At 38.4% G+C, this 14,426-nt stretch overlaps 1 protein-coding gene and 1 pseudogene across 1 annotated transcript; both read right to left on the reverse strand.

Moving 5' to 3' along the window:
- Positions 1-1,098: 1,098 nt before the first annotated feature.
- Or10al4c (olfactory receptor family 10 subfamily AL member 4C) lies at positions 1,099-2,064 on the reverse strand. The gene is given in 1 exon segment (NM_001001111.1): positions 1,099-2,064. A coding segment is annotated over 1 exon segment (966 nt).
- Positions 10,484-11,449, reverse strand: Or10al4-ps1 (olfactory receptor family 10 subfamily AL member 4, pseudogene 1; annotated as a pseudogene).

A 14,426-nucleotide genomic window follows, 5' to 3' on the forward strand; every position in this document is an offset into this window, starting at 1 on the left:
CCTACATACAACAAAGACACATGCTCGACTATGTTCATAGGAGCCTTATTTATAATAGCCAGAAGCTGGAGAGAAACCAGAAACCTTCAACAGGGGAATGGATTCAAAAAATGTAGTACATCACTCAGCTATAAAAAACAATGACTTCGTGAAATTCATAGGCAAATGGAATAAATTAGAAAATATCATCCTGAGTGAGGCTACTCAATAAGACAAAAACACACTTGGTATAAACTTATTGATAAGTGTATATTAGCCAAAAAGCTCAATCACTGAAGATGCAATCCACAGACCACAGGAAGCTCAATAAGAAGGATGACCATAATGTGGATGCTCCCACTCTTTAAAAGGCTGAAAGTGTGCATAGGAGTGGGTATGGGAGCAAAGATCAGATCAGCAACTCAAGGAATGGCCATTCAGAGCCTGACCCACATGTGACCCATAACTACATAAGATTGATGAAGCTAAAAAATGCATGCTGAAGGGGACTGGATATAGATCTCTCCTGAGAGATACATTCAGAGCATGTCCAATACAGAGGTCAATGCTAGCAGCAAACCACAGAACTGAGAATAGGACCCACTTTGGGGGAATTAGAGGAAGTATTGAAAGAGTTGAAGGAGCTTTCAACCCCATAGAAACAACATTGCCAACCAACCAGGACTTCCAGTGACTAAACCACTAATGAAAGAATATACATGGACTGACCCAGGGCTCCAACTGCATATGTAGCAGAGAATAACCTTGATGGGGCACCATTGGAAGGGAAAGCCCTTGGTCTTGCCAAGGTTGGTCCCCCAGTACAGGGGAATATGGGGAGGGCAATAAGGAGATGTATAGGGGTAATACCCAAATGGGGAGGAGAGGGAATGGGTGCTTATGTACATGAAACTGGGAAGGGGAATAGCCTTTGAAAGGTAAGTAAAGAAATATATCTAATAAAAAATTAAAGAAAAAAGAAAATAGAGCTGAGTACAGAGGTACCTTCATAATTACAAAGAGACTCAAAATAAGGCAAACAGAAGAATGTACCAATTTTTCTTTGTTTAATCTGGCTCTTTGCACATTTTTATTAACTAGAAGCGTTTCATGGTTCTGTTACGTATTTATTGACAGAATTTTTTCCAGGCCCAGAGTTCTTTTCAGTGCTGCCTTGACTTCCTTATTCCTTAAACTATAGATGATAGGGTTCAGCATGGATGTCACTGCTGTGTAGAAGAGGGCCAAGAGTTTGTCCGTTCCTGGTGAGTGGCTAGACTTGGGCCTCAAATAGGTAAAGGACGCAGAGCCATAAAAGAGTGTGACTACAATTAGGTGGGAGGAACATGTGGAAAGAGCTTTGTGGCGCCCCTCAGGTGAAGGCATCACCAGCACTGCAATGAGAATTCTAACATAGGAATAAATGATCAGCAAAAAAGGGCTAGATATGCAGAGGACAACTACCACAAAGATGGCAGCCTCAATTTGGGATGTATCACCACAGGCAAGTGCCAGGAGAGGTGGAAGGTCACAGAAGAAGTGGTCTATCTCACAGGGTCCACAGAAGTTCAAGGAGAAAATAAAATTGGTCTGTCCCAGACCTACTGTGCATCCCATCACCCATGAAACAATTGCCAAATGGGCACATACCTCACGACTCATTCGGGTTGCATAGTGGAGTGGGGAACATATAGCCATATAGCGGTCAAAGGCCATGGCTGCCAATAGGCAGCACTCAGTTATACCAAAGAATATGAAGAAGAACATCTGTGTGGCACATCCCACCCGAGAGATCTCTCGGGCCACACTCACAAGGCTCTGCAGCATCTTGGGTATGACAGAGCAAGTATAGCCAATCTCCAGGAGAGACAAGTTGGCCAGAAAGAAGTACATGGGGGTGTGTAGAGATGGACTGGTATAAATAGCAAGGGCTATGAGAGCATTTCCTGTTAGTGATACTAAGAACATGAGAAGGATGAGGGTGAACAGGAGGAAGCATTCTCCAGGGACCTCAGAGAACTTGGTAAATGCAAAGCGTTTGACAGACAAACTATTCTCCTGCCACAGAGAACAGTTGACACTCATCTCCTGAAAGAAAGGACAAAATTGTTACAAGAATTCTTGCAGACTAGGGAAATTATTCAGACACTATCTCTCTATCTGTCTTTTTCTCCCCAAGTTTCTCTCCCTCCCTCTCGTGTGTGTGTGTGTGTGTGTGTGTGTGTGTGTGTGTGTGTGTGTGTGTTTGTGTAATCAATATATGGACATACATGTGCTTAAAATGTTCAAATACCAATTTCAAGTATTTTTTACCCTATCGTGTCTGCCCTATTTGTTGAAACAGGGTTGGTTACTTGACCTGAAGGTACTTGTTTTTGCTAGACTGCATCAGGAATCCACCTTCATAGGAATTTGCCTTTCATTCCCGTAGTGTTGGAATTATATAAATATTGGATGGCTCAGTCTTTCCTGGGTACTGTGGGTCCAAACTCCATTCCCCATACCTGAACAACAAGTGCACTAACTACTGAACTATTTCTATAGCACATCATTTTACTAATTCTAGAGCCTTCAGTAAATTTGAAATTTGTTAATTGAAGAATTTAAATTTTTTTTTAAAAAAATTCCGAAATCAACACTCAACTCAAAGTTTTTTTTTTAAATCAATCCTTTCCCTATTCAGACTACTAGATGATTCTTTTTACAGTATATTCTTACTTGTCAACCATTAAATGACAAAATATTAACAGGGAAAGCTGGTATAACCTTTACTCCCAAGAATTGTGTGGTGGAGGGAGAAGGTCGCTGTGAGTTAAATGACAGCCTAGGTTACAGAGTGATACTGCGCTAACAATGACAACAGGTAAAGTGATGGTCAGTTGTCCATTCAGGTTCCCTTTAGTCAACTGTCAATTAGAGTATGAGAAGGTCCTTTCACATTTATTTTTGTTTCCTCATTCCTGTTAGCACTTGCTCTCTTTAACCATTCTCTCTCTCTCTCTCTCTCTCTCTCTCTCTCTCTCTCTGTCTCTCTCTCTTTCTCTTTCGACATGCTCTCATTTTGTACATACCATTTTCAACTCAAAATTTTCTTATTGAGTCCTGTTTTCTTCTCAGACATATTTTTTTGGAGTTTATAGACTCTTGTCAGTTAATTATACAGGTCTGTGTATACCTATTGTATATTTTCCCATCTGGAAGGAGCTACACACTTTCCTCAGTCACATAGATATAGAAGTCAAGGGAGAAATGTAGCCATAAAAAGGAATATCTGAGTAGGGCTTAACTGGTAACTTTAAAAAAATGTCCTTTGTATATAGCCTCATCCCAATTATCTCCAGCAGCCCAATGCAAACGTTTGCAATATTGATGAGCACCCATGAGACAGGGGAAATGGAGGCAGTCCTTGTGGAGGAACTGATGACAGTAAATACTGGCAACAGAACAGCCTGTGCATATTTTTTCATTTTATACTTTTAGTACTTGTAGGTCAAATTAAAAAAATAAAGCTTGTCATAAGTGTATTTCATACTTTCCAAAGTTCAGAGTCAAATAAAAATTGGAACATCAGAAGGTCTCTAAATACTTTAAAAACTATTATCTAATACAAATGCTATTCTGTTGAGATATTAAAAAAATACTAAATCACACAAAATGAAGTAAAAAATTTGAAATCAGTACAAATTTCCCTCCTTGTTATTTGAAAGTATATTGAAAGAGGCAAAATCTGCCTAAATTTTCTATTGCTTTTAGGTCTCCATCAGATGTCGAGTTCATCCTCAGGATGTGCCAAGATCAATGTAGTGGAATTCTATTTGAGATTCATACAAGAAAGTTCTATTTTCACAATGACCCAGGAAAGGAGAAGGATGTTTCAGGTCCTGTCTGTAGACACATAGAGGTCTACATCTCAAGGCTCTTCAGACAGATGGAAGAGTCAGAATAGGCTGCAATGGATAAGCCTCTGTCTCTAATCTTAAAGTAATCTTCAAGTAAAATTTCAGATTCGTCTATGTGAGCTGTTTCACCTTAAAGCTGCAAATGTTTTCAAGTCCAGTGTGAATAAACAGTAAAATGTTCAGTAAAGTGCAAAAGTGCCTGCCCTGAGAAGTCTGTGTTGACCAATCTAGTAACAGAATGAGGCCATGAACACAGTGTTATAATGTAATATTTTCCATATCCATTATGAGTCCGGTTTAATACATAGATCTTCAATGTTATAAAGATGTTGTGTGTAGTAAACACTGGATGGCTTTAAAAGATTAGAAATATTCATTGGTGGGCTTTATTCCTTGTCTCATCTCATTTCATCTCATTTCTGTCTCTGTCTCTGTCTCTGTCTCTGTCTCTCTCTCCATCTCTCCCTCCCTCCTTCCCTAAATGTCTTTTTTCTTTTTGTGAACTGATGGAAAGGATGATACCCTGACAACATTGTTTCTGTAATATAGCAGTGTCTGTGTGCAGAAATTTCTAGGAAATACTCATCATCACCACCATGTAGTCAATATTGCTAAAATTCTATGAGTACATAAAATTTATGAAGATTGTTTGAAAAAAAGATCATTAGGAGGCTCACTCCTGACTTCTTGTGAGTTTTCTCACCCACCAAAGGACCATTCATCACCAGCTGAGTAACATGTTAGCTCAACACAATAGAAATTCTTCGATTTCCTAACTATATTACAGTGCACTGTGTAATGAGGATGTCTCCACATTACAGCATTGGGATGTGTTGACTTCCCATAGACTTAAGCTATTTTCTGACAAAGAAGCCAGGATTCTGAGTTGACTGTTATGTTCCTCCAAGACGGAGACATTAAATAAAATAACAGCAAGAACTCAAAATGCTTTGAGTATCAGTTGTTCATTTTTACACTTTCTTTCACTTTCTCTAAGTGCACTATTGACAACTTAGTTATGGCACATACCTTCAATCCCAGCACAAGATGGGAGAATTTCTCCTTTTGCTTCTGATTAGCCACCTTGTGGCTTTCTCTATGCCCTCTCCTTAGCAGATTCTCATTACCATCTTTAAGCCTGTGCATTAAAAAACCTTTGTTGCAGTAAATAATCACATCTGAGGTCAGGAGGCCTCTGTGTCCCAGGAGAGAACATTATGTCCTTTGAGGCAATAATTCAGCATCTCACAAACACACACACACACATGAAAGATTATATATAATATATGTATATATGTATATATGTAGATAGATAGATGATAGGTAAATAGATGATGACAGATGATAGATATACAGATAGATGGATGGATAGATAGATAGATAGATAGATAGATAGATAGAGGTTATATTAGTCACAGATTTTCACATTCTTGAAAACAATGATTATAAATATATTTCACTGCCATCCTCTGTGCTCTGAGATCTGATCTTCCCACTCTCCCCAGGAGACTTTGGAATTTCTTTTCCCCCTGAAGAGTGTCAGGAGGCATCTGAGTCTCCTCATGAGAGACTGGACAGCTCTGTTGGAGTTTGCAGACAAATGCTGATTTGGAAAGAAAAGAAGTGAATGTAATTGGTGTTCAAATCAGAAATATATGTAAGGAATTATGCAATTTCATGATAACTGCTCTCACAAAATTTCCTCATCCTGTGATGTGAAATGAAACATAGTATCGTAATTTATTATTTGATATTGGAAAATATTAATATGAATTATTAAAGTTTTCCACTTCGCAAGAGTTATCTAAAATACTCATGAAAACTACATAATTAAATTTCATGTCATCTTTTGATGAAACTAACATTTGCTCTGTTTTTATAAATTATTTAGGTTAATAAATTTGACCCTTTCTTAGTCATATGTGATTTTGGCTATGTTTCTAATTATTTTTATCAAAAGTAGGTCCAATAAAAAAGATGAAAGTAGAGTATTAATGTGGAAGATATGATTAAGATACTGAACACTTATTAAAAAAACAATAGCTGAATATCTAAGGTTTTAGTGATGCAAAATAGGAATGGTAGGGAGAATAATTTACTCTCTCAAGTGGGACATTCTCTTTGTCATCTCACTCTGCCGTGACTAGCACAGTACCATATACAGTACATACTATCTCAACCTAGGACATTATGGTTCACATATTTTTGCATATAGTTTTCTGAATTAAACCATAATTGCTTTAAATTATTTTTAACTTAGGTATAAGTAGTTATTATTGTGAGAATGAGATATGGAGCCAAGGGGATTTCCATTAGTTTTACAGGGGGTTGAACAATAAGGTTTTTTTTCTCTTTCATAGGTCCTTGCTCCTCACAATAACAGAATAAGAACTAACACATGAAACATAATAACTCCATTTAGTTTGAGAATATATCTCAGTTTCTCTTGTATCTAGGTGCATCCATAACTAATTCTGGCCAATCGGATGACAAGTACAATTCGTTAAATTACATTATATTTGTTGATTGTCTCATTTCTTATGCTACTGGAGTCTTTTTTTTAGTAAAACTTTATTTATGGTGAGCAATCCTACAAATCTATTCATACAAAATCATAAACTAGGGGTTGAGAAAAGGCTCAACAGAGAAAGCTGTGGAAGGTTCAACTCTAACATCCATATCCAGCTCTAGGGTATCTGATGCTGCCGGACTCCAGGCACCAATTCCTAGATGCAAATAATTCCTTCTCTCTCTCTCTCTCTCTCTCTCTCTCTCTCTCTCTCTCTCTCTCTCTCCCTCCCTCCCTCCCTCCCCCCCCCTCTCTCTCTCTCACAGACACACACACACACACACACACACACACACACACACACACTCAGTTTCATTAACTTAAAAGCAAAGTCATAAGCCAATTCAGAAGTCGTTGTGTACAGCTGTAATCCTAGCATTTGGAGAGCCAAAGATAAATATTGAATCAGGAGTTCAAGGCCAGCCTCACCTATGTAAGATGCTGTAATAATCATATTATGATGGATGTGGCAATGCACACCTTGAATCCTAGCACTGGGCAGACAGAAGTAGGTGGATCATTGTGAGTTCATAGCAGGCCTGATGATGATGATGATGATGATGATGATGATGATGATGATGATGATGATGATGATGAAAAGAATAAAAGACAGAAAAACTTCCACAGAAATTCTTGAAAATATTTTTATGTTTAATTTAATATTTAAAGCAAATCATGTTAAATCTAAAGAGTTCAGTGTATGGTAATATTCATACATTTTTTGGTATGTATAGGTCACAAAAGAACTCAGAAATTTGTTGTATGTGGTATTATTTAATAAAAATACGAGCATTACTGAAATAAGATCCTTTCATACAGTTATTAGGGAATAAAGAGTCATGTGAGAAATGCCTGAATAAAGAGCAGAAATCATAGGGACCGATGTCTAGAATTTACAGGACTTCTGAGATATAACTTGGCAATTTAGATTGACATCTTGGATAAACATAAAGAAAAATCTCTCTACAGTCTTGCACATTTTTCTCACATTTTTTAGTATTTGATTTCATTTCAGAATTAACTGGAAAATGTGGAGGAAATGGACAATTTTCTAGACAGATTCCAGGTACCAAAGTTAAATCGTGAACAAATAAAGCATCTAAACAACCCCATAACTCCTAAAAAATAGAAGCAGTTATTGAAAGTCTCCCAACCAAAAATAGCCCAAGTCCAGATGGGTTCAGTGCAGAATTCTATGAGACCTTCATAGAAGACCTCATATCAATACTGTCCAAATTATTCCACAAAGTAGAAACAGATGGAGCACTAACAAATTCTTTCTATGAAGCCAAAATTACTCTTATACCAAAACCACACAAAGACCCAACAAAGAAAAATATATCGAATAAAAAATTAAAGAAAAAAAAGAAAATAGAGCTGAGTACAGAGGTACCTTCAAAATTACAAAGAGACTCAACATAAGGCAGACAGAAGAATGTACCAGTTTTTCTTTGTTTAATATAGGTCTTTGCACAGTTTTTTTTGGGGGGGGTTGTGGTACTTTTATTTGGTTTGGAGAGTAGTACATTTAATCATTTAACATTTTATATGTCAGTTATATATTTAATACATAATACAATGATGGTTTCAATCATGCATAGAATTACATATGTGTTTCCAATTAGTTTTCCCTAAAGGTAAGCAAGAAGAAGAGAATTAAGTGACAAGGAACCCCTGTAATTCCACAATGTAACCTAGTGAAACATACCCTGAGAAAAATGACCTGTGTTTGCTTCCTGCATGACACTCATTTCATATTGGGAAGAGCAAGATTTCTGATCTCACAGATGTAGATAGGACCCAAGAATGAGCTGGTCAGAAACTTCCGTGTGATGTTCTGGCTCTCCACACATAGAAGAACTGTACCTGCCGACATCAAATTTCCCCAGTCTTCAGTGTTCTGTTCCTCTCTGTTCATTGTGGCATCTGTCCTTTGCATTTCTTTAGGACATATTCCATTAATATTTTCTAATTAATGTAGAATCTTCTGTCATCCAATGTATTCTGACCACAGTTTCTCCTACCACCACTACCACAGGCTACCCCTGATCCCTACTATCTTCCTCTTCTTCAGAACTATTCCCCATCCTCTGTTTTGTCTTCAGAAATAAGCAGAGCTCCAAGAAAAGATAGACAAACAAGGTATAAAAAGGCAAGGCAATGAACCTCATATTGAGGCTGGAAAATGCAAGTCAATAGTAGAAAAGCATTTCAAAAACAGGCGAAGGAGAGAGAGCTACACCTGTTTCTACTATTAGTAATCCCAAAAATATCACCAAGCAAAAAGTTGTAACAGCAGCAAAAGAAGTGCCTGTTATTTAAGTGTTGCAAAGTCTTGCTGACAAGGTCCTTTAAGGTGCATGTTCCCTCTCATTGAGTGGGGTAAAGGTAACTCAATATTGTTTGGCCAGTCATAGAGTTTGTTACTAACCTACCACTGCACATCCTTCATTCAGGACAGATTTTGGGTGGAGGGTTGTTTAGCTCTTTGGTGTACTTTTTTTTCTATTTCTGTTGGCTTTAGAGAACTTTCTCATGCCCAAGAGACTACAACTTAGGAGTAAGCTGTAGAAGCCTGATTGAGAACTCTACAATCAGTGAGCTGTGTAAAAGTTTTTCTCAGCAATGTGGCCTTCCTGCCATTTTCACAGAGCACACTTTTGTCCTAGTTTCAGTCTGGGTTGTTGAGGAATCTCCATGGGACCTCTTTGGGAACAATTCAATGAAATGTAATTCACCACTGAAGCTTTGCCTGTCTACAAAGAGTGGTCAGTTCAGGGTCTGTATTTTCCAATATTAGGAGTGCTCACTAAGGTCACCTTCATAGATTCCAGGAAGATACCAGTGCTCTAGGTATACACCTCAATTACCCTGCGTCCCCTACTTCCAGCTGTTCCTCCATGCACTGCACTTTCTCTGCCTCCCCAACTGATCCCTCCTTTTCCTGTGCCCATTCACCATAGCCAACCCTCAGATTATTTTTCTTTCTCCTTTCCAGAGAGATCCATGTTTCCCTGTACAATCTTCCTCTTTCCCTGTCTGTTCTGGGTCTGTAGACTGTAGGTGACTTATCATTCACCTAATACCTACTGTCAATTAATAAGTGAAAGCATGCCATGTTCATGTTTCTGCGTTTTGGCTACCCCACTTAAGGTTGGAGTTTTTTCTAGTTCTATCTTTTTTTTTTCTGTAAATTTTGTAAGTAATTTTTTCCTTTTTTTGGGTTTCTTTTTGTTTTTTCTTTTTTCTTTTCCTTTATTAACTTGAGTATTTCTTATTTACATTTCGATTGTTATTCTCCCTCCTCTTCTATATGGGCTTCGCCTCCCCATCCTCCACCCATTACCACCCTCCCCCCAACAATCACGTTCACTGGGGGTTCAGTCTTGGCAGGACGAAGGGCTCCCCCTTCCACTGGTGCTCTTACTAGGCTATTCATTGCTACCTATGAGGTTGGAGCCCAGGGTCAGTCCATGTATAGTCTTTGGGTAGTGGCTTAGTCCCTGGAAGCTCTGCTTGGTTGGCATTGTTGTTCATGTGGGGTCTCAAGCCCCTTCAAGCTCTTCCAGTCCTTTCTCTGAGTCCTTCAACGGGAGTCAGTGGATTGCTGCTGGCATTCGCCTATGTATTTGCTGTATTCTAGGTGTGTCTCTCAGGAGAGATCTTCATCCGGTTCCTGTCAGCCTGCACTTCTTTGCTTAATCCATCTTATCTAATTGGGTGGCTATATATGTATGGGCCAATTATGGGGCAGGCTCTGAATGGGTGTTCCTTCTGCTTCTGTTCTAAACTTTGCCTCCCTATTCCATGCCAAGGGTATTCTTGTTCCCCTTTTAAAGAAGGAGTGAAGCATTTGCATTTTGGTCATCCTTCTTGAGTTTCATGTGTTCTGTGTATCTAGGGTAATTCAAGCATTTGGGCTAATACCCACTTATCAATGAGTGCATACCATGTGTGTTTTTCTGCGATTGGGTTACCTCACTCAGGATGATATTTTCCAGTTCCATAAATTAATTAGCAGCTTTGCATGGTTTTCTTACCTATTAATTGACAGAATTTTTTTCAGGCCCAGAGTTCTTCTCAGTGCTGCCTTGACTTCCTTGTTCCTTAAACTATAGATGATAGGGTTCAGCATGGATGTCACTACTGTGTAGAAGAGGGCCAAGAATTTGTCCATTCCTGGTGAGTGGCTAGACTTGGGCCTCAAATAGGTAATACATGCTGAGCCATAAAAAAGTGTGACTACAAGTAGGTGAGACGAACAGGTGGAAAGAGCTTTATGGCGCCCCTCAGGTGAAGGCATCATAAGCACTGCAATGAGAATTTTGACATAAGAATAAATGATCAGCAAAAATGGGCTAGATATGCAGAGGACTGCTACCACAAAGATGGCAGCCTCGTTTTGGGATGTATCTCCACAGGCAAGTGCCAGGAGAGGTGGAAGGTCACAGAAGAAGTGGTCTATTTCACAGGGTCCACAGAAGTTCAAGGAGAAAATAAAATTGGTTTGTCCCAGACTTACTATGCATCCCATTCCCCATGAAACAATTGCCAAATGGGCACATACCTCACGACTCATTCGGGTTGCATAGTGGAGTGGGGAGCATATGGCCATGCAGCGGTCAAAGGCCATGGCTGCCAATAGGCAGCACTCAGTTATACCAAAAAATGCGAAAAAAAACATCTGTGTGGCACATCCCTCCCGAGAGATCCCTCGGGCCTCACTGACAAGGCTCTGCAGCATCTTGGGTATGACAGAGCAAGTATAGCCAATCTCCAGGAGAGACAAGTTGGCCAGAAAGAAGTACATGGGGGTGTGTAGAGATGGATTGGTACAAATAGCAAGGACTATGAGAGTATTTCCTGTTAGTGATACTAAGAACATGAGAAGGATGAGGTTGAACAGGAGGAAGCATTCTCCAGGGACCTCAGAGAACTTGGCAAATGCAAAGTGTTTGACAGTCAAACTATTCTCCTGCCACAGAGAACAGTTGACAGTCATCTCCTGAAAGAAAGGACAAAATTATTAAAAGAATTCTTTCTGATTAGGGAAATTATTCAGACTTTATCTCTCTATGTCTCTTTCTCCCCAAGTCTCTCTCTCTCTCTCTCTCTCTCTCTCTCTCTCTCTCTCTCTCTCTCTCTCTCTCGTGTGTGTGTGTGTGTGTGTGTGTGTGTGTGTGTGTGTAATAAATACATGGATGTGATGTGCTTGTAATGTTCGTATACCAATTTCGAGTATGTTTCTACCTATAGTGTCTGCCTTATTTGTTGAAACAGGGTCTATTACTTGACCTAAAGCTACTTGTTTTTGCTAGACTGAGTCAGGAATCCACCTTCTTGTGCTTTTTATACCCTTACTGTTGGAATTATATAAATGTTGCATGACTCAGTGCTGGGTACTGTGTGTCCAAACTCCACTCCTCACACCTGAACAAGTCCACTAACTACTGAACTATTTCTACAGCATATCATTTTATTAATTCTAGAGCCTTGGGAAAATTCAAAATTTGTTAGCTGAGGGTTTTTTAAATTTTTTTTTTTAAAAATTCATAAATCACCACTCAACTCAAAGGTTTTTTAAAACTAATTTTTTCCCTATTCATACTAGTAGATTATTCTTTTTACAGCATATTCTTACTTGTCAACCATTAAATGACAAAATGTTAGCCGGATAAGGTGGTATATCCTTTACTCCCAAGAATTGTGAGGCAGAGGCAGAAGGTCACTGAGTTAAATGATAGCCTAGGTTATAGAGTGATACTGTGGTAACAAAGACAGAAGATAAAGTCATGGTCAGTTGTCCATTTAGGTTCCCTTCAGTCAATTATCAATGAAAATATGAAAAGGTCCTTCTGAATTCATTTTTGTTTCTCATTCCTGTTAGCACTTGCTCTCTTTAACCATTCTCTCTCTCTCTCTCTCTCTCTCTCTCTCTCTCTCTCTCTCTCTCTCTCTCTCCATGGTCTAATTTTATATATGCCATTTTCAACTCAATATTTTCTTATTGGGTCCTGACTCCTCAGTAATATTTCTTTTTGGAGTTTATAGACTCTTGTCAGTTAATTTTGCAGGACTGTGTATACCTGTTGTATATTTTCACATCTGGAAATAGCTGCACACTTTCCTCAGTGACTTAGATATAGAGGCCAAGGGAGAAATGTAGCCATAAAGAGGAATGTCTGAGTAGAGCTTAACGGGTAACTTTTAAAAAAAGTTCTTTGTAAATAGCCTCATCTCAATTATCTACAGCAGCCCAATGCAAAGATTTGCATTATTGATGAGGGCCCATGAGACAGGGGAAATGGAGTCAGTCCTTGTGGATGAATTGATGGCAGTAAATAATGGCAACAGAACAGTCTATGAATATTTGTTCATTTTATACTTTTAGTACTTGTAGGACAAATAAAACAATAAAGCTTGTCATAAGTATATTTTATACCTTCCAAAGTTCAGAGTCAAATAAAAATTGGAGTATCAGAAGGTCTCTAAATACTTTAAAAACTATTATCTAATACAATCGTTCTACGGTGGAGATATTAAAAAAACTAAATCACACAAAATGAAGTGAAAATTTTGAAATCCGTAAAAATATCCCTCCTTGCTATTTGAAATTATATTGAAAAATATAAGGCAAAATCTGACTGCATTTTCTATTGCTTTTAGGTCTCCTTCAGCTTTTGCGTTCATCCTTGGGACGTGCCAAGATCAATGTAGTAGAATTCTATCTGTAATTCATACCAGAAAGAGCTATTTTCACAATGACCCAGGAAAGGAGAAGGATGTTTCAGGTCCTGTCTGTAGACACATAGAGGTCTACATCTCAAGGCTCTTCAGACAGATAGAAGCGTCAGAATAGGCTGCAATGGATAAGCCTCTGTCTCTAATCTTAAAGTAATCTCAAGTAAAATTTCAGATTAGTCAATTTGAGCTGTTTCACCTTAAAGGTGCAAATGTTTGAAGCCCAATGTGATTACATAGTAAAATGTTCATTAAAGTGCAAAAGTGCCTGCCCTGAGAAGTCTGTAGTGACCAATCTAGTAACAGAATGAGGACATGAACACAGTGTTATAATGTGATATTTTCCATATCCGTTATGAGTTCTGTTTAATACATAGATCTTCAATGTTATAAAGATGTTATGCATAGTAAACACTGGAAGGCTTTAAAAGATTAGAAATGTTCATTGGTGGGCTTCATTCCTTGTCTCCTCTCTCTCTCTCTCTCTCTCTCTCTCTCTCTCTCTCTCTCTCTCTCTCTCTCTCTCTCTCTGTCTCTCTCCCTCATTAAATGGTTTGTTTTTATTTTTTTGTGAACTGGTAGGAAGCATGATACACTGTCAACACATTTTCTGTAATACAGCAGTGTCTGTGTGCAGAAATTCTCAGGAAATAGTCATCATCAGCACCATGTAGTCACTATTGCTAAACTTCTATAATAGTACATACAAATTTGAAGATTGTTAGAAAAAAGATTATGAGGAGGCTCATCCCTGACTTCTTGTTCCTCACCCACCAAAGGACCATTCATCACCAGCTGAGTAACATGTTAGCTTAACACAATAGAAATTGTTGGATTTTCTAACTATATTATAGTGCACTATGTAATGAGGATGTCTCCACATCACAGTATTGTGATGTGATGACTTCCCATGGACCTAAGCTATTTTCTGACAAAGAAGCCAGGATTCTGAGTTGACTGTTACATTCCTCCAAGACAGAGATGTTAAATAAAATCACAGCAAGAACTCAAAATGCTTTGAGTATTAGTTGTTCATTTTTACACTTTCTTTCACTTTCTCTAAGTACACTATTGACAACTTAGTTGTGGCACATACCTTCAATCCCAGCACGAGATGGGAGAATTTCTCCTTTTGCTTCTGATTAGCCTCCTTCTGGCTTTCTCTGTGCCCTCTCCTTAGCAGATTTTCATTACCATCTTTAAGCCTGTGCATTAAAAAACCTTTGTTGCAGTAAATA

This window comes from Rattus norvegicus, chromosome 20 (genome assembly GCF_021556685.1).
Source record: "Rattus norvegicus strain SHRSP/BbbUtx chromosome 20, alternate assembly SHRSP_T2T, whole genome shotgun sequence".
Classification (NCBI taxonomy): Eukaryota; Metazoa; Chordata; class Mammalia; order Rodentia; family Muridae; genus Rattus; species Rattus norvegicus.